The sequence below is a fragment of the Lucilia cuprina genome, chromosome 5, assembly GCF_022045245.1.
Source record: "Lucilia cuprina isolate Lc7/37 chromosome 5, ASM2204524v1, whole genome shotgun sequence".
NCBI lineage: Eukaryota > Metazoa > Arthropoda > Insecta > Diptera > Calliphoridae > Lucilia > Lucilia cuprina.
The window spans coordinates 34,088,797-34,115,926 of record NC_060953.1 but is presented as its reverse complement, the minus strand read 5'-3'; the positions used below and the strand labels follow the sequence as shown (position 1 = coordinate 34,115,926).

The following is a 27,130-nucleotide window of genomic DNA, read 5'->3' as shown; positions in this document are numbered from 1 at the left end:
TTTCTAAAGTTGTTGTTGATTTTTTTTATTTAATTTTTTAGGTATAGAAAAAGTACATAAATGACAGTAGTCATGAATAGAATTTTAAGTCCTTTTGGCAGGTTTTTTTTTACATTTAAGGACTTACATTAAAGAAACTAGTAAATTGCAAGAAAATTTAAAAGACTTTTATCAACAAATATTTGTCTAAGATTAAGTTCCTCGAATATTTAGTTAGTTTCGCTTTCCAAAAATTTATTTTTATCATTTCTGCATTATTCACTGATTTCCTATCGTGAATTTGCTGTGAACTGTTCATTCACAATAGTTACATTGTCTGGAACAACTGTTCATTGTTTACAAAATTCCATTAGGAAATTTCACAACAGGGAAATGAAATGTTGATTGGCGATACGGGTGATTATTTCCCATGATTTCTGTGAGGATCAATAAAACATCACAAACTGTTTCCATTCTGTTCTGTTCAGTTAGTGGATTTTTGCTTAATCTCCATCCACTTAAGATTATTTTGTGTGGATTGACTATTAAATAAAAACTACTTATCGGTGTCCATTTAACGCGATCCAAATATGATGGATTCAATCCTTCGTAGCGGGTCGTTTTATAAGTTTTATACTGATGGCACCAAAAAAATATGGTATAAGAGGTGTCTTTTCAAACTTCTTTATCAACGTAACGTTCTGTAGGATGAACTATCATCTATAAAACGGACAGCAAACTTTATCGGGTTCTGTTGTTAGGATGCCGTAAATGCTATAGGGGACGTTTACACAATATCAAACTTGTCCTCGAATGCAGGACATCAATAAACGATTCATCGAAATATTCCGCAATAGAACTGTACTCGATTCAAGGTCATAAACATAAATACCATTATGAGTTCTTCTGCAAAAAGAAGCTTTGCGCTAACAAGAGAGCAAACTCCAGGGGTCGATTTATGCTAAAGGCTAAAACCATGTGGCCTTCATACAACCCATACAAATCTCAAGTGTTTCGAAAGCATAGATACGGAACAATATTGCGGTGGTAACTGGTTACTTCTACAGTAACCAGGTAAAGGTAATCAGAGAATCACTCAATTTCTCAGTCTATGTTGTTGTTGTAACAGGTTGGCTGTAACTGGATGTTCTTCTCTAGGGAAAAACTTCCGGTTGATACAGCTGTTGCTGAGTTGACAATCTATGGCGGATTAAGAATCGGGTCGTTTCGGAGCGGAGATCCAATAGTCGTGGGAACGCTTTATTTATCTTCGGAAGACAGATTCCTTTATCCGTGTACAAGCTGGTTTGGAAAGGATTCTAGAGTTTTAAAGTCATTTTCAAGTGTTGACACTCGTCCGATAACCTGGATTTCTTCGTCCAGTGTTTCGCAGTGTTTTCTTGCAATAATAGCAGCAATGTCATATTTTTTATTTTAAATTTCTAAAGTGGAACATGTCTGATTTTTTTATCATTTTAACTGAATCCCATCCTTCTGTTTGATTTTTGTTTATTAAAAAATAAGAAAAAAACTGTAAATATAAGGGTTGCATTGCAACAATAACACGAACCGTGTTTTTTCTCTTTTCCTTTTGTTGGTAAAATCAATTTCCTTTTGCTCTTAAGACAAAAAAAAAATGGAAAACATAGCAAACCTTTAGCATTTATTTAAAGCATATTTTGTATTTAGATAAAATACAAGAAATAAATAAAATATTAATACTAATATTTAAATGTAGATTGCAAATATCTATTGATTTAGTTCCGTTTCCGTTTTGCCTAAAACTATAAATGCATAAAAAAGGAATGCATATGAAGTGCTTAATATCCCTATAAGATTGCGTATGCATAAATATCGACAACGACTAGAATTTGTCGACAAATGTTGAACAAATAACATGGAAATTTATTTCACAACTATACTGTCAAAATAATACTCATTTGCACACACACACACACACAAACACATATTTGGCACTTCACATAAGCAAAAATAGAAACAGAAACTACTCCCTAAACAACACGACACTCTAGGGGTTCTTATACAAAATACTATGACCAAACACAAACAAAACCAAACAAATAGCTCCATCAACAAACGACCGACCGACACCACCAACATCATCCTTATATTCAGCCATCTATCTGCCTATTGCTCTACTACCTTCTACTCCATAACATCGTCATCATCAACATCATCTCAACCACACATAATCTCCACGTGCAGCTCCTAGACCTCCAACTCCTATTAACATTTCCTTTCTTCTAGCGCCCGCCATCTCACCTACCTCTCCCCTTTTTTAAAAGACCAAATGTTAGTTATTTGTATTTAAAGAGCCTATTTGTATGTATGTGTGTATGTTTGTTTATGCGTTTGTATTAGTATGAAAGTGTGTTTGTGTGTGCATATTGTATAAATGTGTAAAGAATTTTGTATTGAATAGATTCCGTTGAAACTGTTGTTAGAATTCATAGGTTTGTTTCATTGGTTTAGATGGTGTAAGTTTGTGAGGATGTGTGTGTGTGTGTATGTTTGTATATGTCCGTATTTTGTTGTTGTATGGCGATTGCCATACCTCCTCCCAGTCCTAAAATCCTATTTCATCTAACTGCATCATACCAACAAAATAAAACAAACAAAAAAAAAATAATTTCAAAATTTCGTTAATTTAACCCGCTAACATCCGTTACGAACTTAACCAAAACGTACCAAATAACCCCCAGCCACCCACGATCAATTCACCGTCATTCACTGTATTTCTCTAAAAGTTATATAAAATGCCAGGTTATACATACACACATACATATGTATGTATATGTATATATTTTAAGTTGTAGTTGTATATTTATTTGTTTGTATATGTATACAGAAATGTTTTTACTTATACAATACAGTAAAACCAAATACATAGAGTGGGAGGATATGAAAAGGATTTGATTGAAATTCTCAAATTTAAGATTTTAAGTTTAATTATTTAAAAGGATAAATATAAAAAAATATTATAAATTTATATCATTTTAAAATTTTGGCTTTACTTCTTGCATTGCTTCTATTCAATATCCATAAAGTCTACAAAAACTTTGATGTGCTTTTTTCCAGGAGAAAAGTATTAATAGAATGTTGTAATACTTTCCCTGCTAGTTAGCGTAATTACATTGATTATCCTTATGTGTTTTATCCTTTTTATCCAAGATTTGTGAAACATTCATTGTTTTGTGCTTTCGTTCCGAAGGACTATTCGTTTCGTTTTATATTCCCAGGACGTGCTTGTCCACTGACGCTTAAAGTCGGATATGTCCTGGGACACCCTTTCTGTGACTTTTTTATTGTTTTTTACATTTCTGAATGGTTTTGTATATTTGACTTTTTTGGTAGAAAATGTAATTTTTTCATAGTGAAATTATACAAATCGGTTCTGAAATATGTATGATTTGACATGGGGTCGAATCAGAGATTCACATAGTCTTGTGCTACGAGTGGCCAGTTGTCGGCATGACTTTGACCTGACTGGTTAGTTAGTTAGGGTCACTTGTGGATACACTTAGTGGCTGACGTTTAAATCTAAATTCACGAAAAGAGATTATCAATTAAAGGACTTATGCACGATGAACCCCACCGAGAAATGACTGTGAAACTGAGCATTGGAAATGAGTTGAATGAGAAGTGGATAAAAGGTATCTTTTACATGTGATACCAATGAATTTTCCTTCCTTGTTCAGATATGTACCGGGAAAACACTGTTTATAGCAGATTTACCTCAGAGTGTTCTCTGTAAGTAAGAACGAAGTCAAGTAACGAGTTAGCAAATGTTATAGATTGGATAGCCTGAGTACTTGACTAAAGTGCTTGTACATGAACCGGCAAAATTGTCACTTGTTGTTGAGTAAAACACCTTGAAATAAGGGCAACACGGCAGGTGATCACGTAAAGCACTTCGACATTCATTTATTAGCATAAAAATCTTAATCCAAATGTTGTGAAAACTTTCATAATGCATCAAACAACAAGTGGTTTTTCGATTTTTTCTTGTTTAGAAGTTTTTTGCCAAATTCATCAGGGCCTATCTGAACTTTATACTACTTCAACCCATTTTTAACTATGGCTATACTAAGGGCGTTTACTTTTATGAGCTGCTTTTCTAATAGAAGTCTCTCTCTCTACGAAAAATATTAACATCTTGACAACCTTGGTATCCTGTCTTACCTATCCATTAGTCCAAGCTTTAAAGTTATGCAGAGTCATAATAATACTGCTAACATCTATGAATACATTAAATTCATAAAACTATATAATCGCTTTGAATTGAAATTCATGTGTATATCATATAAAACCAGAAGAAAACTATTCTTAACTCTCACTTACACTTTGGAAAAGTTAAAAAAAAATATTTTCTCAAAAAATTAGTACACGTTTTAAAAAGAATTCAGAAATATACACAAAAATACAAAGTATATAGAACATACAATTTGTTTTTATGTTTTTAACATCCATACTAAAGTATATTCCAACAACAAAATAACAAAAATTTTACATTTATATTAGAATACAGTTGAATAGTAGAAGACTACTGCTCAACTGCTAAACTTTCTGTTTAAACCAAAATTTTTTTTCAATTTTTTTCTTACTGGCTGCCTGTTATGGCTGGTTAGTAGTTTTCCCTGCCATACTGGCAGAACGTCTGTCTATCGTTTTGTTTTTACAAAAACCCAACTTCCAGTGAAAACAAAAAAAACATACATATTTGTCTACGACAACTTTTGGCTTACACGACAGCTCTCAATAATTCTCAGTCTCTTATGGTTATACTCTAGACTCCTCTCATCATATATTTTACGTACGCGTACGTATGTATTTAGTAATTTATGTAAAAGTACGTTGGTAGCAACGTGTACTGTCTGTACTTTGTTTATTTAACATTGAAGAATATAATTTGGACAAAATATTTTACCCGCATATTTTATTATATGTCTTTTTTGTTTCTAAATACTAATTGGCAACGGGTGTGTGATGACATCAAGCCATGATCTAATTAAAACATCCCATTGGCTAGAACAACTGATTACTTATAAATGTTGTTGAAATGATATGTCTACGTCACTTTAAATGTAAATATAACGGGAGATACAAAGCACATGCTTTGTATTAAGCACTTTTTGACATAAAGATGTTCTTCTATAAATCATCAATAACTTTATTAAACGATTATAATTACGCTTACAAAAGTTTTTCAAAACGGATTGTGTGTTGTCCAAACTGTACATTTTTTAAAAGAAAGTTTTGGCCGATATAAAGAACATACCTCAAGAACTTGTTAGTTCACACGTACGACGCGTTCCGAGCATAAATGTAGAGCATTTGTCCTTATCCCCTATTGCCAATAGAATTTTGTTCCCTAGAAATTTTCATTTCCCTCGAAGGAAAAATTCCTATCGTAGACTTGTTGTAAACAATTCATTCACAATAGTTGATTTTGTATAGAACAGCTGTTCAATGTTTACAAAATTCCTTCAATAAATTTCACAGCAGGGAAATTTTTTTTTATTTAACGAAAAAAGTGTAAAGGGAACATATTTCACGTGAAATGATGATTGGCGATAGGGGTGACTAACTTAATAACGATAACAAAGACTTTTTCATCTCGACAGTTAAGCAATGGTTAGAGATTAAATAGCTCAAGTACTTAACCAAAGTGCACGTATGTATACTAGACCAAAATTCCATAAACGTAAATTGCCAGCGTGTAAGAAGCTCAAGGATTCGGTGGTGAGTCATCACAAAAACTCACCCAGTGATTAATAAGGACCTCTGTAAAATAGGCCAACACGGCCGGTGTTATCCTATAACATTTGAAAATTCAATCTATAAAGATTGTAACCCTCATTTTTAAGCCCCTCTACTGGAGTAGATTTTTACAGTCACCAGGACAATAACTTTCTTCCTTGTTAATACTTACAAGTGAATTGCTTGCTACGTAAGTTTGTCCATATGATCCCGTACCAAGGCAGCTTCTTTGGGATTTTATTATAATATCAAAGGATAATAATTCACTGACAGTGAAAAACTGTTAACAACAGGTTTATTGTCAATTACCAGAACAAAATTATCTTCCAAGAAAAAATTTCAGTACTGACTATTGTCAGATTGTTGTATTGCCAGATTTTTTCTTAGGTGCGTATGTTCTTTTAATTTACCGTGTTGCCAATAGTGGAAAAATATCTGAAAATGGTTTCATTTCATCAGATGCATTAAAGCGTTTCGTGCGTTAATAATTCTTCACAAAAAAGAAAAGACAGAACGTTTCCTAACTATAAATTGTTTGCTATAGTATGTTTATAAAAGAATAAAAGTTACTTGCCTATTGTCGTAAAAAGTTTAAAAGAAGAAATTTTAATAGAATATTTAAGTATTTTATAAATACTTTTCTCTATAAATCTGCTTGTGACTTATGCTTTATATCGTCAATGACACCTACAACAGAAAAAAATATTGACAAAATTGTTACGAAAACAAAATGTAAAATTTTAATGCAAACATACTCCAACTCGCAAAATATTTCAATAGTAAGTTTTTGCAACATTTTAGATACACTCACCTATAAGTGAAACACCCAAAAATTTCAATATATGTATGTACATACATATATATTGAAAGTTAGATTCTGTCAACCAGCCAGTCTGTCATTCTAATATTTTGTCTCCTCTTTTGCTCTGACTGTCTTAAAACATTTGTTTGTTTATAGTAAATACCACTAGTTTTAGTTGGCTGATAGTTTTGTTGTTGTTGTTGTTCTTGTTCTATGAATTTTAGTAGTTTCTGTATGTATCTATGTACATAATGGATTTTGTTTTTAGTTATGTTTTTGTTAAATTCACTTTAGTCTAGTTAGTGTTGCAATGCGATACAACAATTTCAGTTACTTTATATGCATCGTTTCAATGCAAGAAGATCTGAAGCCAAATAACAGCAACAACAGCTTCTGCACTTGTACTGTTGTCTAAATGTTCGGATACAAACTTGTAGATAAAAACTACTATGTGTATTTTTGATTTATCTGGTAAAATATCTATATATGTTTGTACTTGTCATCTTGAAGTGGGTATGTAAATATTATAGTGTTTTTGTAGATTATGTTTACCTTTTATATGTATGTATGTACATATATAATAATATAGATATATGTACGAATTTTGATCTGGTGGTTAATTTAGTAAGTTGTTCAAGAAACTTTATTTTTATCAGTTGTGAATTTATTCTAATAAATTACATTTTAAAAGATAATTTTAAAGAAATTTTCGTTTAAAATTAATTGTCCAAATTTAAAAAAATGTTAAGCTTTTTAGTATTTTTTTACAAATATTTAAAAAGTTAAAATAGCATTTTGTTTATGCTATTTTGCATTGAGCAGGAAATCCTTATTGATAAAAACTTTAAAACATTTGATTTTTTTATGACAAATAGGTATATAATTTAAAATCAAAACTTTTGAATTGCTTTTAAAAGAATTCAATTTGCAAAATGTTTTTTATAACAAAATAAAAAATATCATAAAGAAAATAAACCAAAAACAAAATACATATACAATAAAGATTATTGACTTCAATCCGTTTATTATAAAAAATTCATTGGCAAAATATTTTTTTTTTGCATTTTTTTGTATTTTGCAAGTGCACTCGAAAAACTAATCGAGTAGAAACAAACCATAAAACAAAGAACAACAAAAATCCACAAAAACAAAAACAACAACTAAAACTAGTAAATACATACACACATACACACAAATATTTAGAATCTTGCACTTAGAAACCCAGCAGTTCTTCCAATAGACAATGATCTTTTTTTGACAAAAGTTTTCATTAAAATTTTATATAATAAAAATATTTTCTTAAATTATTTCTTATTAAATACTCTTTTATAGAAATATCATATATCAAGATATAAAATGATAATAAGTAAATAAAAAAACTTATCACTACTTTATTATAGCTAAGTAAACTGTCATGTAGTCAATATAAATAATGTTTAAATCAAGTTCTCAGAACTACTGGAGCACAATGCAACAGTAATAATGTAACGAACAGATGCATTAAATGAATATAAAATGAAATAAAACAAAAATGATGAAGACAATAAAAGAGAAATAAGAAATATGTATTTGTCCGTCAGTAAATGCATATTTTGTTTTTATATTGTAAGTACAATCAGCATCTAAATAATGCCACAATAATTGCCACAGTAAGAAGTACAAAAACAAAATCAAAAGTTAAAGAAAATTAAAATTACACAATTTACTTGCAACAACGAATAGGGAATTTTTTTCTATATAAATATAAAAATACATGTGCGTACACTGTCTGCATATTTTATGTAATGTAATGCAGACAAAGTGATGAAATGTTATGAATAACTTTTACATTAAATCGGTTTTTTTTATATTTTTTTCTTAGTAAGAAGTAATTTTATTTTCTTTCAATAGAAAATTAAAATTTAAAAACTGAGTTGTTATAAAAGAAAACTTTACGTGGTATTTACTAAATATAACATGTTATTAATCGATATAAATAAATTAAAATTAAACAACAATCTACTCATGAATGAATCCAGAATGTTTGAGACTGAAGTAATTAAGATAAATCAGTATTAGTGGATCCGATTCTTATTGTTGCATTAAAACAATACAAATATACAAATATTTTAGAAATATTGAGTCAACAACCGTGAACAATTGAAGAGCACAGAATTGTCAACAGCTAATGGGTAAAGCTCGTAAACATAGTATAATCTATTTACCATTATGTTTAAAACGTATCTTAGACATTTGATCGGGGTTCAAAGTTAGAACAGATTTACTTTTACAGTTTTGCCATATTAGTATATAATGAAACAATATGAACCATGTCAGGCAATAACAGTATAAGTGAGACACTCTCCACTATCGCCAATGGGAATGAAAATTTTGTTACCTTGAAATTTTCATTTCCCTCGAAGGTAAAACTGCTATTGTAAACTTGTTGTGAACAATTCATTCACAATAGTTGATTTTGTATGGAACAGCTGTTCAATTTTTACAAAATTTTATTAACAAAATTCATAACAGGGGAATTTTTTTCCCGACTTGTAAGTAGTGTGACATATCTGGGAGTAGACACGTAAAAATATTACTTAACGATGTTATCACTCAGTTTTTAGTTGATTAAATATTATACAAAATTTGTTAATTATAGAATCATCGCTATTAAATACATAAACGACCTTGGCGTTGTAGTCGATGGTGCACCACCCAAAGACTTTGGGGGTCACCTTTAACAACCTGTTTATATCCTTAGCCACTGCAATTACGCATAGATTGCAAAGTAGAAACAAGGTCCTCAAAGCGCTAGCCGGCAGCACTTGGGAAATGGACAAAGAAACCTTGTTTGCTATCTATAAAACAAGTGGTCAATTATGCTGCTCTAGTGTAGTCACCCTCGCTGAGTGGTATCCAGTGGAGAAAAATTCAAAGCTGTCAAAATGCTGCCCCACAGACTGTAGCGGGCTGTATGCAAATAACCTTAGAGCACCACCTACACGAGGAAACGAAGGTCCTCCCAGTCAAGAAACATAATGTCATACTGAATAAATAGTTTTCCCTGGGAAGTCACCGTAGGAGTCATCCTTACTTTAATACCACACAGTTGGATGCTCCCCCGTGGCATGTCTGGAAGGACTATCGTGTATACGAGAAGGTATGTGCAAGATTCCTTAGATGGGAATTCGTATGCAGCAGTTTTGAACAACATTCATAGAGACGCCATCAATACCGCGGTTTCAGGTTACAGCATGAATGTCGTGCTTGAAGGTCACGCACCGCTCATAGCAGTTGCTCTGGCACAACTGAGATCATAATGAAACAACATGCTCAACGCATTCTGGTCCCGCACAGACCGTGCCATCCCCAATATATGCCCAGCATGTGGACAGATTCTTCACGATACCCAAAACATATTCAACTGTCCAGCCCACACTACTTCACTTAGCCCAATGGATTTATGGACTAACCCTTTTGAAGCAGCCTAATTTCTTGGCTTGGACCTAAATTCAGAACCCCGCATATTAATTAAATATTAATTAAAATTTAAAGTTAAGATTGCTTTCTATAATCTATAATCTATAATATATCTCCTCTTGAAATTACATATATTCTCTACAAATCTTAAATGAAATTATTATTTTAAACTTCTGTCTTAATATACTAAATATCATAGTTGTAGAAATAAATGATAAGAAGACTAATGATTGGAATAAAAATAATTTTGAAAATAAACAAATAATAAACAACTGCACAATTGATGACATTTTTGTAAAAATAAAAAAATAATTAAAAAATTCACAAAAGAAGAAAGTGAATAATTAACGAAAAGTAATAAAAATAAAACTTAACTATAATACATATGTATGAATATAAAATTAAAAAATAAATTCTAAAATTTAACCTAAATAAACAAAAAAATTGTATTCAAAATCTATTTTGTGGGTAAGTAAATATTTATACGATATTATTAAAATAAAAATACACGTTCAAGTTTAAATGCATTAAAACGATCACATAAAAAAAGAGAGCAATAATTGTTTTCAATACGATTTTAATATAAAACTAATTATAAAAAACGTAAAAAATTAGTACAGTTAAATAAAGAAAAAAATCAAAAACAATAAATATAATAAAAAAAAGAGTTGGGGTCAATAAATTCAAACGTTTGAAACAAAAAAAATAACACAAGAAGAAAATAACAGCAACAAAAAACAATGAATATATAGATGACTAAACGAGTGAAAAAAAATCAAACTACAACCAACAATTATGCGAATGCGACTTAAGAGTGTGTTTGTTGTTTATTAGTGTATGAGTGTGCATGTGTCGTGTCCAAAGTATAGACCAGAAGAAAGGAGAGGAGTAAGTGGTTGATTGTTGGTATCTTTTACTGGTAAAAATGAAAATAACAGCAACAACAATAGTACATACAACAAGATTATATATAAAAACACTATATATATAATATAAATATGTACATACATACATATTTGTTTATATGTAGCTACATACCTCTACTCAACACTCTATATATCTATGTAAGTATGTATGTATATACATCTGTACATACAATTTTATTAAGTGAAGAGTGGAGAGAAGGGGGGTCACATACAATAAAAAGCATGCTTTTTTTGCTGCTGCTGCTACTTTTGTTTGAATATATCGATGCTGCTCTAGAAATTTCGAGGTTATGAAGGTATTTAAATGTGTTTTTTTTAAAGAATATTTAATTATCAACAAAACAAGTCAAACAAATAATGTACTATGTATGTACTACTATACATACTTTTTTAAATGTTTTCATATATTTAATTAATATGGTTGTAATATAATTATTAACATATCATAGCCAATATTAATCATGCCACAATTACGATTTTAATAAATGTAATGGTTGATCTTTTGTATGATTATTTTTTTTCCATTGTCACAAAGGCTTAAGGGAATTTATTAATTCAGGAACATTTTTGTAACTACTTTATTAAAAAAAAAAAAAAAACAATTTCAATTTTTGAAATTATTTCAATATCCTTTTTCTTTATAAGTAGATATTATTGGGGGTCAACACATAGAAGGAACATAGATTATCATATTAAAAAGTAAAGTAGCTAATTATAAAAAGTGCTTCCTTTCACTTATGGGATTTATACATAAAAAGTTATCAATTTGTTTTTTTATTATCAAGTATTTTCTATTAGTATGTAATAGGTTAAGCAAGGTTAATTATTATATTCGATTCTGTTCCATTTATGAACAGTTATGTTTAACGTTCATAAATGGAACTAATTGTCAAGACGATGTTATGTCTGTTTTGGACATAGAATAAAGGGATCAGTTTTAAAATTTTATTAAGATATGCAGAAGATATAATCATATTAGGTGAAGGATTAGGGATTAAATTAAAATTAATATTCGAAAGTTGTTTTCGAATGCTCAATCAGCTAATTTTATTTGCTAGCTTAAGCGCCTAATGGAGGTGGTTTAAATTTGAAATAGAAATGCAAAAGTGTAAACAGCTGATCCATATAAAAAATAATAAAATTTGTGTGAAATTAAACATTAATATGTTTGATTTATCGATTAGTATTAATTATGGGGACTTTACTATGTATTTTTTGTTTTAAATTTAAGTTTTCATTAATTTTCATATTAAATTTGAAATTGTCTTCTTCTTTTTTATAAAACATGCTTTCTTTTGATAACAAAAAGTGATGTTTTCTGTTGTTTGGTATGGCAACATTGCAAAGTTTAATATTATACTCAAAAACATCAAAGGGGATTAACATCGGAATTATTTTCATTTCTTCAAAACTTGTTAGTTAAATATATGATGTTTACAAGTGACAAGTGGCATATGGCACAAGAAGACTACTGATGAGGAGCCGTAGCGGGCTCAAAAATGCATTTCATTCTACTATTGTATACAAAAAATTAAATTTTCGGTATTCTTATAATTAAAAATATATTCTTTAAATTGGAAAAATAACTTATCCCCAAGTGGGACTCCAACTCGAGCCTGTAGAATATTTAGTTAATAATATTAATATCACAGTTCGAAGAAATCAACAATCTTAATATATAATTTATTTTTAGTTTAACTAATCTGATTATTAATTGGCATTTGATTGCCAAGTCAAAAACCCGCTCTTAGGGAGTGAGATCGAAAAATTCTTAACATACATATATGTTTATAAAAAAGAAACCACTAAACTTACAGCTTTATTTTTTTTATTTGATTCAAATTATTATTACAATTTACAAAAAAAAAAAAATTTTTATAGTTTTAATCACTAGTGATGAAATTTTGAACCCTTTTCGGAAACCCTTCCATTAACGTTTTCATAGTGCTTTCTGTCACTTTGCTCGAACATGTAGTCCATCTCCGTTTAAAATCTACCACACTTTTGGACACCTTTTTTGTACTCTTCAATTCTCTTTTAACAAGAGCCCAATATCTCTCCACTGGCCTTAGCTCCGGGCAGTTTGGAGGATTTGCCTCTCTTGGGACAAATACCACATTATTGTTCTTGTACCACTCAAGGGCTTGTTTACCATAGTGACAGGATGCCAAGTCAGGCCAAAAATAAATGGACACATTATGAAGTCTTATGAATGGAAGCAGCCTTTTTTGTAAACATTCCTTGATGTAAATTTCGGTATTTATAGAGCCCGTTGTAAGAAATGATTGGCTTATTTTGCCGCAACTGCATATTGCTTGCCATACCAAGAACTGTCCTAAACTTTTCTTCAACATTCCCTCGAGCATCAGCAATATAAAACTTTTGACCTGGAAGTTGCGAAAAATCTGCCAGAACATACGTTTCGTCATCCATTATGCAGCAAGAATATTTTTTTATAAAACTTGACTTCAATTTCCGTGCTCTGTTTTTGGCCTCTAAATTTTTAGCAGCGTTCCTGTCAGGAACTTTTTGAGCCTTGTATGTTTTTAAACCTGCATTAGCTTTAACTTTTCGTACCAAATAGTCCGAGCACTGAGCTAACCGAGCTGCTTTCCTACCGGATGTGTTGGGAGCTCTTTTGAAAATGCGTTCTATTTTTTGGCTTTAGAAACATCATGTGGACCATTCCTTCTACCTGAACCAGGTTTTCTATCAACTGACAAGTTCTCCCGGTACTGTTTAATAACATTGGAAACAGTTTGACGGCAGACCTTTGTATGCTTGGCCAACTTTTTGTAAGACCAAGTTGGGTTTAGTTGAAAATATTTAATAATTTCAGTACGCACTTTTTTCTGGTCACTCATTTAAATCAGATTAATAAAAAAATTAATATAATTGACATTACACATAATAACTGACATGTTTTTCAAAGGTAACTTGATCAAAAAAAAAAAAAATCAAATAATACTTTGGTTGAAAAATGTAATGAAAAACGTGTGTTAAGAATTTTTCGATCTCACTCCTTAGTCGTCATAAAAAGCAATACAAATCTTCTAACATTAGTGTACAATAGTTTTAAAACTAAATATTGTATACAAAATAAAATAACTTTGTGATGGCATTCTTATCTAAAGTATTTTGTAGTATTTTGTTATTGAATGTCATTTAAATAACCTAGAATGACTAAATAATGTAGGTATATAATGCTTTTTCTAGTCTTACACAGATGACAAATTATTATCGATAAGTTGACAAACATTGAAGGAACAATCTATTTTTTTGTTTTTATATAGTCTAGATTAAAGATCATTTCAATTTGTCTGGATAGAACTTAAAAAAACTAAATATAAGATTTCACGATTTAATGACATTGGTTCTAATAGATTATTATAAATAATCGTTTATTGATTATATTATTTTAAAATTACTGGTCAATTTCGAATAATAAACTGTATTGAACATCTTAACCCGTTTTCAAATTCGTACTATATTTTACAATTTTCTCGATTCCCCTTTATAGATCAGAGAAAGAACAGTATTTTATTAATTCATATCAATTTAAAAGTAAAAGCAGATGTATATATCCTTAAGCGCAGTTTGAAATAGAGCAATGCAAAATCCACATGATTCTCTCTCTGCCGACTTTCGTCAAGGATGTATTCATTGTAAACAAGGGTAAGGATAATATTTACTTTAGTGTCCCCTATGTCAGAGAGTGGACACTTGAAAAACAAACTTAAGCTTTTAGCTGTCTCTACGTAATCTATGGGGAGATTATTAACTTCCTTGTATGAAAAGACAAAATTAGCTAGACACCTGGACGGTCGGTGGCTAAGGCAAACCATTAATGGTAGGTTAAATAGATGGTTAAAGACTGTCCGACTGAACTGCTAGGCTTTTAAATAAAAGCTATGAGTTCCAAAAAATATAAAAAATAAGATAGGAAATATTGTGGAGCAATAATTAAAAATGATCACCTATTATTGCAATTATAAATTAAATTTGTTCAATCAACTAAATTTTATTATAAAAAATTTATATTATCAAAAAAATCAAAATCTATTCTTTTAAGAAAACTAATGCAAATTAACTTTTCACCTTCAAACTAATCACGAATGCCTCCTATTAATAACTATTATAATTATCAGTCTAAATTTATACAAACTTTAGTATTTTTACTAAATATTTTTCTTTAAAGACGCTTTCAATTCATAAACTCTCCTTTTTGTAATTTTTAATTAAAATTCTGTTGTAAATCAAACACAAACGAAAAGAAGAAATTAAACGTCAAAATACTTTGACGTTAACTGCCAAACACAACAACTACAAACACATAAAAAAGAGAGAGAATCATAATGGGGCACAGAAAAAACGTTAAATTGGAAAAAGAACGAAATAAAAACAAAACACACCAACAGAAAGCAAAAAAAAGGAATTAATAAAACAGAAAGCGCCAAACGTGTACTTGTGTACGCGAGTATAAACGACGAAACAGCGCAGTTCAAATAGACCGGTTCAAAACACGACATTAAATGAGTACAAATGCAAAAAAGCGAAAAATTAAAAAGCCAAAAAAAATGTAAAGAAGGAGGGGTTGGTTGGATGTCGTCTGTCTATAAAATGAATGAAGATTTACAAACGTTTTAATAACTTTTGTGCTTTTAGAAAAAAAACCGTGACATGGAGATGATTTTAAAAGTTTATTTTAAAAATATATAATTTTATTGTAAGACAATACATATCTATGATAGATAATAAAACTTACCCTGTTTAAATAAAAAATTTATTTTGAAGATAAAAATCCGCTTGTGGTTATTTGCTGTCGTCGGCACAAACAATTATTTTTGTGACCAATTAAACAGGTTCAATCAATTCAATGCTTTGTTTTTGTAAAAATATTAACCCCGTATTTGCTGGTTACAATTATTTAATTTTCACTACAAATCAGTTATGCGTTTCTTTTTTTCTGTTTTGTATATATTTTTGTTTTGTTTAACACTTTTTTTCAATTTAAATTATTTTTGATTATGATTTCTTTTTTCCTTTCTTTTTTTCCAATTTCTTTATTTTTTGTTGCCCTTTTTTCACTTCTTTTTTTCTCACTCACTCACACTCTTACACGATATACTAAAATTTTTTTTCACTTTTGTAAGAAAAAAAATTGAAATTTTTCTATCTTTTTATGAAAAATTTTTTTGTGTGATTCTTTTTTTTTCGGAAAGTGGGGTTTTAGTAGTAAATGTTTGTTTTTATACCGCTTAGTTTGGTAATAAAACATCAAACTTTGTTTATTATTGTTTAAACAAAATAATTATAAAAAATGAAAAAAATTCACACCGTCACAGCGAATATGTACGTGAATTTTCTCCGACGAATAAAACTCAACTGCGATTTCTTTTTAACCCCAATACATTTACATCAAAACTCAGTGTTGCATTTATCTGTTGACACTCGCAAACAAATTCACAAAATATTACACTAAATATTAACAATATTATTGTTTTTTATTCAAATTGAGTATTTTATTTACTTACATTGTCTGTTTTGTAAATTAATTAATGTCAAATAGAAGAAATTTGTAATTAATTTTTTGTTAGACAATATTTTAACAACTCTGCTTCCGCGTTATATAGTTGGCTTTGTTTTTTTCTTACGTGTAACATTTGTTGTCTCTTTTTCGTAAACATGGCGGCAAGTTGTTTGACATTTCTGTGGAAAAGACTGCCAGACTATGAAATTGTTTTACATGATGCATTTGTAATTTACAGCACTTTAAGTTTTTTCTGGTAGCACTTTAAACAAATACATTGGTGCTTGACAAACCAGAATTTTGTCATGATAACCCGAAAATAAGATTTGAGGCCATAATTGCATTTTTCTTCATAAAATTAGACTTTGGTCTTTGAATTTCGACGTTTATAAAATTCCGTTGTCTGCGGTATTGTTATTGTAAAAAATATTCGCCCAAAATGTTCATCGGTATTACATTTATGTGGCAAATAACAATATTTTAACTTCATTACCTTCTCAGAATTGTTTTTAGATTAAATTATGAATTTTGGAACTGTAGAAAAAATTCAATGTCATTTTTTTGAAGGATGTTATCAAATGTTGTTTATGGGACAAAAACCAGTCTTAAACTTTATTATCTTCTCATAATTGTTTTTAGATTAAATTATGAATTTTGGAACTCCAAAAAAATATTCAATGTCATTTTTTAGAGGGATATTATCACATACGCCGAAAGGTTATGTCTGTTAACAAAAGTTCCTGTGGCATTGTTATAGTAAAAATTATTCGTTGCAAATGTTTTTTTGTGTAACATTTAGATGGAAACAACATTTTTTTAAACTTCATTACCTTCTCAAAATTGTTTGCAAAAGAATATGATAAATTTCTGAATCTCAGTATAAATTGAATGTGATTTAAAAGGATATTATCACATACGCCGGAAGGCTATATCTGTTGCCAAAAGTTCCGGCTCATTACTGCCATAACACTAAAGCAGTTAGCTGTATACGGTTTTATCAACTAATGAGCACTATATTACCTTTCAGAGCTGTATTTTTTGAATTGTTACTAACGATGTGTTGAAAAAACAAGCAGCTTTCGTTTATGTCTTTGTTTACACGACAAATGACATTTTTAAACGAAGTTTACACGTCACAACACTTCATCGTTCCCATTGAAAAGTGAAACGTTGTATTGAAGAGCGGCAGTGTAGTAAAAAGTGCATACAATCAAGACTGATTTCCTTTAATTTACTAAAAATATTAAATAAATTTAAACATAAATGTAAGTGGTAAATAAAAGTAACAATAAAATCTACATAGAAAGTGCAAATATAAAACAAAACACAAGTTGATTAAAAAATTAAACCGTTAAAAAGAAAGTTTGTCAATCGCTCTCCACGTCAACAAAACTTGCGGCATCTTTATTGTCATTAGTTTTTCACTTAGATAAAATTAAGCTTATTACCTTTTATTTTATTTACTATTGCAGCATGTTCAAATCCCTATTAGTTGCCTGCGCCTTGTTGGCCGCTGTCAATGTCTGCTTATCTGATGAAGAAACCTCTGCCCGTTTGTTGGTTTCCAAACAGATCTTAAACAAATACTTGGTTGAGAAAAGCGATCTGTTGGTACGTTACACTATTTTCAATGTAGGTAACGGTGCTGCCACCAACATTAAGTTGGTTGACAATGGTTTCCATCCCGAAGCTTTTGAAGTTGTTGGTGGTCAACCCACTGCTACCGTTGAACGTCTTGCTCCTCAGGCCAACTACACCCATGTCTTGGTTGTACGTCCCAAGTCTCATGGTTATTTCAATTTCACTGCTGCTGAAGTTTCCTACAAACCAGTAGAAGAAGCTGAAAAGGTAATAGAACATGAATTAAATATTAAACATTTTTCTTTTTAACCTATTTGTTTACTTTTTTTTTAATTTTCAGTTGCAATTGGCCATTAGCTCTGAACCTGGTGAGGGTGGTATTGTAAACTTGAACGAATTCAACAAGCGTTTCTCTTCCCACTTCTTCGATTGGGTTGCCTTCGCCATTATGACTTTGCCTTCTTTGGCCATTCCTTTGGCTTTGTGGCACTCATCCAAGAGCAAATATGAACGTTATGGCAAAAACAAAAAGCATTAATTTTATAACATGCTATTTTTTAAGATTTTAGGAACATAATTTTTTATACATTTCAAAAAATTTACTAAAATTCCCTCCCTTTTACGATTTTGGTTCCATTTTTCCTGCTACATACGAGAAGAACACAGTGCATCATTTTTTTAAGGAAATTCTTTCATCTTGTCACAAGAAAGGAAAGTTTTTTTTTTAGTTTTAGCATGAAAAAATCGTTTTAGATTTATTAGAAAAACTGAAGGAAGAATGCGTTGTCTTTCGATTTATAATTTAAATAATGATCTATGTTAAAAAAAGAATAATAATTGTTAAATAAATCCTCATCTTAAAACGCACTTTCTAAGTTGTTAACAGAAGAATAACTAACTATCATAGATATTTCAACATAATTTATTTATTGTGCGTTGTTTGTCAAACAAAATGAGATTTTTTTTCTAATAAAAAAATAATAAAAAATAAAGATATTTGTGTTTTATTTAAGCATCTGATAAAATTTTGTAGATTTAAAAAAATATTTAAAATTTTATATTATCCAAAGAAAACAAAATTAATTTAAAACGTTTGTTTTTATTTAATTTTCATTTGTAGTTATTAAGTACATATAACTTAAATATTTTAAAACTGACATCTTTTTTCCAACTTTTTAGTGAGAACATATTTTGGAATGCAGTAACTGGAAAAGATGTGTTCTTTAATAAATAACCTTTCCTAATAAAACACTGTAAACTATTGCAATATAAGAAACGTTTGGTTTTCTTTTATTAAATAATAAAAAATACAAATTATTATTGTTAACAAATAAAAAATATATCTTCTTAAAAATAATAAATGTTAATAAATGAGTAAAGTAGAAATTAGAATGTAGTTTTTTACAAAATTGTTTACTATGCTTAAAATAAACACATTTAATTTTTTTTTTGTTAGCTGCTTTTCTATCACATTAAATACTATTTTTCTTTAGATATTTTAATAAAAACATCTATGTTTTTGTATAAATGAATTAGAAATTTAAATAAAAACAAAAATAACTGTATAAATAAGTATGAATGAATTGCTGCTCTGTACTACAAGTTGTGGTGCATATATAAACAGTATAAAGGTTTTGTGGTGATTTTGTTTTAAATATAAATGCATGTTAGTTTTTCTAATGTACGTTTAATTAATTCATATTGTTTCTTTAATTTATTATTAAATTCTTTATAAGCATAGACTTATAGCATTAATTTGGCCACGGATTAAATATTTCTATTGGCTTGCAACGACAATTGAGAAATTAGAAAAAAAATAGTTAAATAAGTTAATAAAATAATTATCATTATTAGATTAAGTAGAAAAAAGAGAGATCTTTAAAGTTGCTTAAATTATACTAAACATCCATTATTAATACATTGTAATAGTTATTTGTATGTCTAATTTAAGCATAGTGTAGAATGGACCCAAAACCTTAAATATTAATAAAAGAGGATTTTCATTGCCTAAAAGTTTTTTTCCATTGAGTCCATCCACACCTGTTAGAAATACAATAAAGTTGCCGAGTTTAGGTGGTTAAAGATGAAGAGAGCTTCGTGTAGAGTAATATATGTTGATGTATAATGATTATGCAGACGATAACAATTGCTTAATTTGTATTTAATAGACAAGAGGTTTTTGAGTAAAATTCAACTGGCGCTACACTTAAGGTAAAAAAAATCACTTATGTGGAGGTTACACCCTTACGTGCCACCAACATATTCAATACCGGATGCTTTCGTATATAACTGACAGCCTTTTTATGAGTGACCATGGTGAAATCATAGCCATTACATTGTAAAATCTTATCGTGTATGCGTAAACCAGCACGAGCAGCGGGACTACCATCATGTACCTCAGTAACATAAATACCCTTGAAATAGACATTATAGTTAATAAATTATATACAAACTACCAAGTTAAAAAGCAGAGAAAGAATCCTACATAATCTGTATATCCCTGTGGACTTTTCTTATAATCCTGATCAATGCCACCACCAATCTTAAAACCACATTTTAAGATCTCTCTCCCCTCCTGATCATAATCCTTTTCCTTGTGCAGTGTTATAGGAATCTATAAAAAAAATTGTATATCATAAGTAATATATGATTAACTTTACCCATACTATTAATGGTAACCACTTACACTCAAACACTCCATGGCCGTGCCGGCCTGATGCTGAAATGCCATTTTAGCCATTTTTAGGGATTTTATTAATTTATTTTAATGTTAAAAATAAGTTTTTACAAAATTAGTAGCTCAGTTTGCTGTTTAGAAAGTTTTAATACAGAAATCAGGGCTAATTCACATAAGGAGGTGGAAGTTCGGCAACAACTAAGGTATATTAATTATAAGGTGGTGTTATTAGAACAGCTGATCGTTTTTGAGATTACACAATGTATATTAATTTTATAACGTAGTATCATCGGCGAATTCAGAATACCAAGCGAATTGGTTATATTTTTTATATGTAGTTTGACATTGAGCCCAAGGTATATTAATTTAATAAGGTAGTGTCATTGGCGAATTAAGAATATCAAGCGAATTGGTTATATTTTTTTATATGTAGTTTGACACTGTACCTGAACTTAAAGGTGAATTGGCTGACCGGGAAAAATTCAAAAAATTTTCAGAATTAGAGCACTTGATGAGTTCCGAAAACATATCATTTTATATACGATAAGAATTGAGTTTTAATCATTTGGAAAACATTTGATTTAAAGTCAAATATTTATCAAAATTTAAATTTCTAGTAATATTCATAAAATGTCAATCAAGAAAAGTTAGTACATCTTTCGACTCCATTTCGAAATCAAGTAATTTTTAATTGTGGTGATATATAAGAAAAATTTCATTAATCTATAATTTTATTAACCGATTTTTTAAGAACTTTTAGTTGATGCGTTTTTTTGATAAATTTTAAATTTGAATAATATAAAACAGTACTTTGAGAGTATCAAATAAAATACGATAGTACCAATTTTGCCATCCCTGAGTATATGTATATCTATTAGTGTCATCTCCAATTGTGAACGGTTTTAATTGCCATCACTACATGCATTTAGTAAACTGTTATACAAAGCAAAAACAACTTAAAAGAAAAACATACAGAAAAATAAATAGATTTGATTATTTTATTAATACAAAATAAATTGAGTCATAGAAAGAAAACATAAATTGATAAGAAATAGAAAAATATCAACAAAGTAATGTCTAAAGAAGCTCAGCCACCATCTTATGAAGAAGCTATGTTTGCCCCTACCGAGGCACCCCAAGTTGGTAAATAAATTAATTGTCTATGTAATTAGCACCACACACATAGTATAAATTTATATTATTTGTTTAATTGCATATAAAGACTTTAAATATCCCAATCCAAATATCGGTGTTACCCAAACATCAACACCATATGTACCGCCACAAACACAGGCTTATGCTCAAAATGTGCCAATACATGGATATCCTAGTGCTCCACCACAACCTGTACATGGTGGCTATCAGCAGGTGCCATCATATGGTGCATTTGAAACTACTCCAGTAAATGTTGTCATACAGCCAGCTACAACGGTGCCACGCGAAATCATTGTAATTGGTGGTTGTCCAGCTTGTCGTATTGGTATTTTGGAAGATTCGTATCCTTGCATTGGTTTATTTTGTGCAATTTTATTCTTTCCTGTGGGCATTTTGTGTTGTTTAGCCATGAAGAATAAACGTTGTTCGAATTGTGGTACAGAATTTTAAATCCAAGTGCAGGAATAGGTGGATGGATGGATGGATGGTTGGCTGATTAAATATTATTTACACAAGCTTTAAAAATGGTAGGCGTGTAACTGCAAAGATGTCTATATATTGATAGGCTTTCTAAAAGCCTTTAATAATAATTATTATTATTATGAGTAATTTAATATTATTGTAATGAACGTATATACTGTAAGTTTTATATTTGATTACATTTGGTAAAACGTAAATAATTATTGGGTAAAAGACATAAAAATGCTATATACTCTAAGTAGAAGTACATTTGCCCACTTATCATATCAAAGAAAAAATATTGTTTTTGTTTATAATTTTTATTACGTTGATTTTATTTTCTTTTTTATTTGGTATAAAATAAATTTTTGAACTTCGATATGTTAAAAATAAACATTTGTGTAGACATTATTGTAATTCATTGGTTCCTCCACGAGTAAGTTTTTGTTGATTATAAAATATAGGTATCAAAAATAAATTTGTTTTTATTGATAAAAAGTAATGTGTCGTGGAAACGAATTAAATGCCTATTGTAATTTAGGAGCCGAATAATACCCCGTTTACACGATATAATTGTTCATTCATGCTCCCATTCATGATTCGCCATACAAAATTTCAGAGTGCAACCTGTAATTTGTATTTGGTATTTACAATCAGCTGTTTGTTTTCATTGATTAAAGTCAAATAAAAAGTAAAATTACAAAAATGCAAATAAATAGAAAATATATGAATTAATTTGTTAAAATAATGTAAGAAACGTATTTTTGTATCGTACACACACAAATATTCCAAAAAAATGTCAAAATAATGAATGAAAAAACAACATGGCGATGAACTGGCTTTTGTCATTAAGAGGCCAAATTAAGTATTTCAAGTGTTCGTGTAAACTTGGTAAAGCAATTCAACTGCTCGTGTGAACTTGGTATATGAAAATAATTAGATATGTTAAATAGGGGATAATTGTTAGCGATGACACTTTCATTTTATAATTTATAAAAATCGAAAATTATGAATAGAGCTGAATAAATTCTATTACAAATCTATCCACCTTAATGTTTGATGCATCTTGAAATATATGAAAATAACATGTAAATGGTATACTAAAGTATACCCTGCTTATATAGATAGATAGATAGATAGATAGATAGATAGATAGATAGATAGATAGATAGATAGATAGATAGATAGATAAGTAGATAGGTAGATAGATAGATAGATAGATAGATAGATAGATAGATAGATAGATAGATAGATAGATAGATAGATAGATAGATAGATAGATAGATAGATAGATAGATAGATAGAATATTTATATATTTTTACAAAAATCTGTTGCTGCAATGGTCTTAACCGTACTGCTGATTTATATTATGGAAAAAATAAAAATAACATTGCCGACTATAAATTTGTTTTATTGTGGAATATTTTTACTTATTGTTGACAAAAAAAGAGATTTTCTACAAGAGGGCTCATAGGGGAGAAGGGGTAAATATGGGCCTATCCTTATACAATTTGGTAGATGAATTTACGTCACCTTCAAATAAGGCCCGATCACAATAAAAATTAGTATTGTCATTTATTGTTCTATAAAACAAATTTTTGCTGATTTTTGTTGACATTATAAAACATTTAACGTAATTATGAGCCTAAAGGGCCGATTTTGAATACAAAAAAATAAATAACTTGGTCCAAATTTGTTCACGATTACTAGCTACTCATCATATTTATTTGTGTTTAATCTCTTTTTCAAGGAGCCACTTGTATGGGGAGAAATCGTGCATCTACACTTACTAAATTTTATACAGTTCGACCGAAAGACACAGTAAAACATTTGTGTCAAATTATATCAAATTATCTTCAAAATATAACCAGTCCAGCAAAAAATAAAAATTCAGAAAAAACGTGCTTAGTCCTAAAAAAAAATCGCCATAAGTATTCAGCAGCATTATTTTTAAGATGTTTCACAACTGATATTAAAAAAGGAGAAATATAAGAAGAAAACTGCGTTTACAGAATTTAAAAATATGAAAGGGAAAGTTATGAAGAGAACTTGTTACGTTTGCGTACTAGGCTAACGATATACCAAAATTTCATTAAGGTTTATTTTGATTAAATTTTTTTTATTTTAAATTAAAAAGTGTATCACAACGCTACCGAAATCAGACGGACCGACGTGAGCCTGTTAAGCTATTCTTATTACCTAAACCTTACCTAAATTAAAACAACTTTTGTTTTTAAAATTTAACACATAAATACATTTTATTAATATTTGTTTGTAGGTTTTTTTTGTATATTTGATTTTTTTTAACTTGAAACTCAGTTAATAATTTTTGCTATTTTTAGCAATTTTTTTTGTATGTTTTATTTAAGAATATATGTATGTATATATGTTTTTAGTAATAAATTGAGTTAATATTTTATTTGATATTGAATATAGTATATATTAGGAATTTTTAAAGTAAATAAAATATACTTTTTGATAAAACAAGGAGAATTATTATAAATTGTTATATGTTCCATAAAATAATAGAATAATTGAAAAAATTTAAATCAAAATACTGAAACATACTTAACCCTTAAAATATGTTAAGATTTTTATTATACATATGCAAGTGGGTAAGAAATCTTGATTATATGTGTGTATGTAAGTTTAATTTAAAATTCGTATTTTACATTTATTTGTGTATGTATTTTTTAAAACTTTGAATTACATATGTATGTATTTTTTATGTAACTGCTTTAATAAGTGATTTTAGTTAAATATAAATTAAATGTAAAAAAAATTGCAATTATAAAGGATTGTTTTTATTTTCCAAGTGATGTGTATACCAATTAACATTAATTTATAAATAATATATAATTTTACAATAGTTTAATTTCTAGTTATTGTCTTATAAAGTTTTTCATTTCTTTTAAATTTTTTTTAAAGTAGATTTTTGTTTTTGTTAAGAAACAAGGTATTTTTAGGAGTTGGTTTATTTATATCAGTAGCTTTGATTAAATTTATTAACGGTGTTGAGTTTTCAGCAATCTGGACATGTTATTAAAATTGGAAATTTGTAAAGTATTTTCATTTATATTCATTTTTTGTTAAATTTTTAAAACAATTTACCTTATTTTTTATGTAAATCCTTAGCATACTTTTTGGCTTAAAAGCTATAAGCTTTTTTTATATTTGACCAATTAGGCGTTTGAAACAACTTTTTTTACATTTGCTTTTAAACTTTGTTTTAAATTTGGAAACTTTCAAGGATAGACTTCAAGTGTTTAATAATTGATTCGTGTTGGTCGTGTTGGTATTTAGAAAGTGTTTGTCTTAATTTAATTTTTAAATATTTTGGCTGTATTTAAATAAAATATCCTTCAATCTCCGAATACCTGAACTTGGCTTTATTTTGTAATTCCTACTTCTCCTTGAGAATCAACTCTTAATAGCGAAAGTCTACTTTTCAATCACATTCTCATGAAATCAAAATGAATTTATTTGACATGTCAGTTGCTAAAACTTATAATCATTAGTCAGGATCTGTTTTTAAGTAAATTTCAATTATTCATTTCAAAAATAATATTTAATCATTTGAATAATGTTTTCATATATAAAGTGCAGCTAATTGACCATTAAATGTGTGTTTTTTATTTTATTTTGCAATAATATAATATAATTTTAATAATAATTATGTAAATATAATATTTAATAATTAATAATATATGTTCTTTAAGCATTTCTCATATTTTGTTGTTAATTAAAATAAATCTAAGATGCAAAATTCTCATTAAGTTTATGATAAATGTAATTAATAATAATTTTTATTTACTTTTCTTTCGAATTTGAAGCTTACTAAGTTATAATTAATATAATTTTAGTTTTATATGTATATAATAAATAAATAAAACTAAAATATGAGTAATTTTTTATCTTATTTTTTGTTAATTATAAAGTAAAGTCTTTTGGTTTTCATTAAAAAACAAACAATTTAAAGCTGTGTGTATGTATTTTTGTTCTAATTCACTTTCATTTTCGTTTAAATGAAAGTAAAGTAATTTAGTTTTAATAATGGAAACAAATACAAATAAATTAAATATTTATTTTTATATTAAAAAACAAACAAGACTTTACCACAAAAAATAGAAAGTAAATAAAAAAATCTTAACAGTTTAAAGAAATAATAAATTTAAGCATTTTTAGTGGGATCTACAACACCACCAGGCCCTGGAAGACCACTAGGACGGCCGGTAAGATAAGAGTCCACTTGACGAGCTGCCTGGCGACCTTCGGTAATGGCCCACACCACCAATGATTGGCCACGGCGACAATCTGTTCATATTTAAAAAAATAAACCATAAATGATTGTTCCCTTGTTAAATTACAACTCTAATTACCTCCAGCTGCAAATACTTTAGGATTCGAGGTACCATAATTACCATTGACGGCCTTAATATTTCCTCTGGGATCTAATTCCAAAGACAATTCATTGGGTACCGTCTTTTCGGGTCCCAAAAAGCCCATAGCCAATAAAATAAGATCAGCATTGAAATGTTTTTCTGAGCCGGGCACTTCTTTCATGCTCCAGCCGCCATTGGCTGTTTTAGTCCATTCCACTTCAACGGTTTTAACAGCCTTGATATGACCATTTTCACCAATGAATTCTTTGGTTGTAGTACAATATTGTCTGGGATCATTGCCCCATTTGACGCGCACCTCTTCGTGGCCATAATCCACACTAGAAATTAAAAAACAAAAATAATAATAACAATACAAATCACATTTTAATTTTATCGAA

The 27,130-nt window shown here is 29.0% G+C and overlaps 5 protein-coding genes and 1 long non-coding RNA gene across 11 annotated transcripts in view; 2 read left to right on the top strand and 4 right to left on the bottom strand.

Annotated features, from left to right (window-relative positions):
- Positions 1-16,565, bottom strand: part of LOC111683459 (mucin-5AC) — a 62,380-nt gene extending 45,815 nt beyond the window's left edge. For all 4 annotated transcript variants that reach the window (XM_046951034.1, XM_046951033.1, XM_046951035.1 and 1 more), the window contains exon 1: positions 15,713-16,565. The gene's annotated coding sequence lies outside the window, so the exon portion shown is untranslated. The remainder of the gene's footprint in view (positions 1-15,712) is intronic.
- Positions 16,566-17,602: 1,037 nt separating this feature from the next.
- LOC111683461 (translocon-associated protein subunit beta) lies at positions 17,603-19,050 on the top strand. Its single transcript, XM_023445532.2, has 3 exons — positions 17,603-17,742; positions 17,950-18,325; positions 18,399-19,050. Exons 2-3 carry the CDS (start codon positions 17,951-17,953, stop codon positions 18,594-18,596), a joined length of 573 nt encoding a protein of 190 aa, XP_023301300.2. The 5' UTR covers positions 17,603-17,742; position 17,950; the 3' UTR covers positions 18,597-19,050.
- A 267-nt stretch (positions 19,051-19,317) lies between these two features.
- LOC111683463 (tax1-binding protein 3 homolog) lies at positions 19,318-20,906 on the bottom strand. Its single transcript, XM_023445535.2, has 3 exons — positions 20,745-20,906; positions 20,544-20,672; positions 19,318-20,472 (listed from the first exon to the last, which is right to left on the bottom strand). Exons 1-3 carry the CDS (start codon positions 20,796-20,798, stop codon positions 20,284-20,286), a joined length of 372 nt encoding a protein of 123 aa, XP_023301303.1. The 5' UTR covers positions 20,799-20,906; the 3' UTR covers positions 19,318-20,283.
- Positions 20,907-21,663: 757 nt separating this feature from the next.
- LOC111683466 (brain protein I3) lies at positions 21,664-22,743 on the top strand. The gene is made up of 2 exons (XM_023445538.2): positions 21,664-21,878; positions 21,958-22,743. Exons 1-2 carry the CDS (start codon positions 21,809-21,811, stop codon positions 22,338-22,340), a joined length of 453 nt encoding a protein of 150 aa, XP_023301306.2. The 5' UTR covers positions 21,664-21,808; the 3' UTR covers positions 22,341-22,743.
- On the bottom strand, positions 22,497-23,260 carry LOC124420403. Of its 2 annotated transcripts, none has more exons than XR_006941184.1 (2): positions 23,129-23,260; positions 22,497-22,976 (listed from the first exon to the last, which is right to left on the bottom strand). It is a non-coding gene; the product is annotated as an uncharacterized LOC124420403 (long non-coding RNA). The 2 variants fall into 2 exon arrangements; XR_006941185.1 differs by having other exon boundaries at positions 23,125-23,248.
- A 3,154-nt stretch (positions 23,261-26,414) lies between these two features.
- The window catches only part of LOC111683468 (glutamate synthase [NADH]), a 50,713-nt gene continuing 49,997 nt past the window's right edge, over positions 26,415-27,130 (bottom strand). For both annotated transcript variants that reach the window (XM_046953165.1, XM_046953166.1), the window contains 2 exons: positions 26,730-27,070; positions 26,415-26,664 (listed from right to left, as the gene is read on the bottom strand). In XM_046953165.1, the coding sequence (XP_046809121.1) occupies positions 26,522-26,664; positions 26,730-27,070 (484 nt within the window). In that variant the 3' untranslated portion in view covers positions 26,415-26,521. The remainder of the gene's footprint in view (positions 26,665-26,729; positions 27,071-27,130) is intronic.

Excerpts from the sequence above, each read along its gene's own strand:
- LOC111683461 (XM_023445532.2), top strand. The coding sequence starts at position 17,951 with ATGTTCAAATCCCTATTAGTTGCCTGCGCCTTGTTGGCCGCTGTCAAT. Across the intron at positions 18,326-18,398 it reads CAGTAGAAGAAGCTGAAAAG|TTGCAATTGGCCATTAGCTC; the intron begins GTAATAGAACAT and ends TTTAATTTTCAG.
- LOC111683463 (XM_023445535.2), bottom strand. The coding sequence starts at position 20,798 with ATGGCTAAAATGGCATTTCAGCATCAGGCCGGCACGGCCATGGAGTGT. Across the intron at positions 20,673-20,744 it reads CGGCCATGGAGTGTTTGAGT|ATTCCTATAACACTGCACAA; the intron begins GTAAGTGGTTAC and ends TTTTTTTTATAG. Across the intron at positions 20,473-20,543 it reads CACAGGGATATACAGATTAT|GGTATTTATGTTACTGAGGT; the intron begins GTAGGATTCTTT and ends GTCTATTTCAAG.
- LOC111683466 (XM_023445538.2), top strand. The coding sequence starts at position 21,809 with ATGTCTAAAGAAGCTCAGCCACCATCTTATGAAGAAGCTATGTTTGCC. Across the intron at positions 21,879-21,957 it reads TACCGAGGCACCCCAAGTTG|ACTTTAAATATCCCAATCCA; the intron begins GTAAATAAATTA and ends TTGCATATAAAG.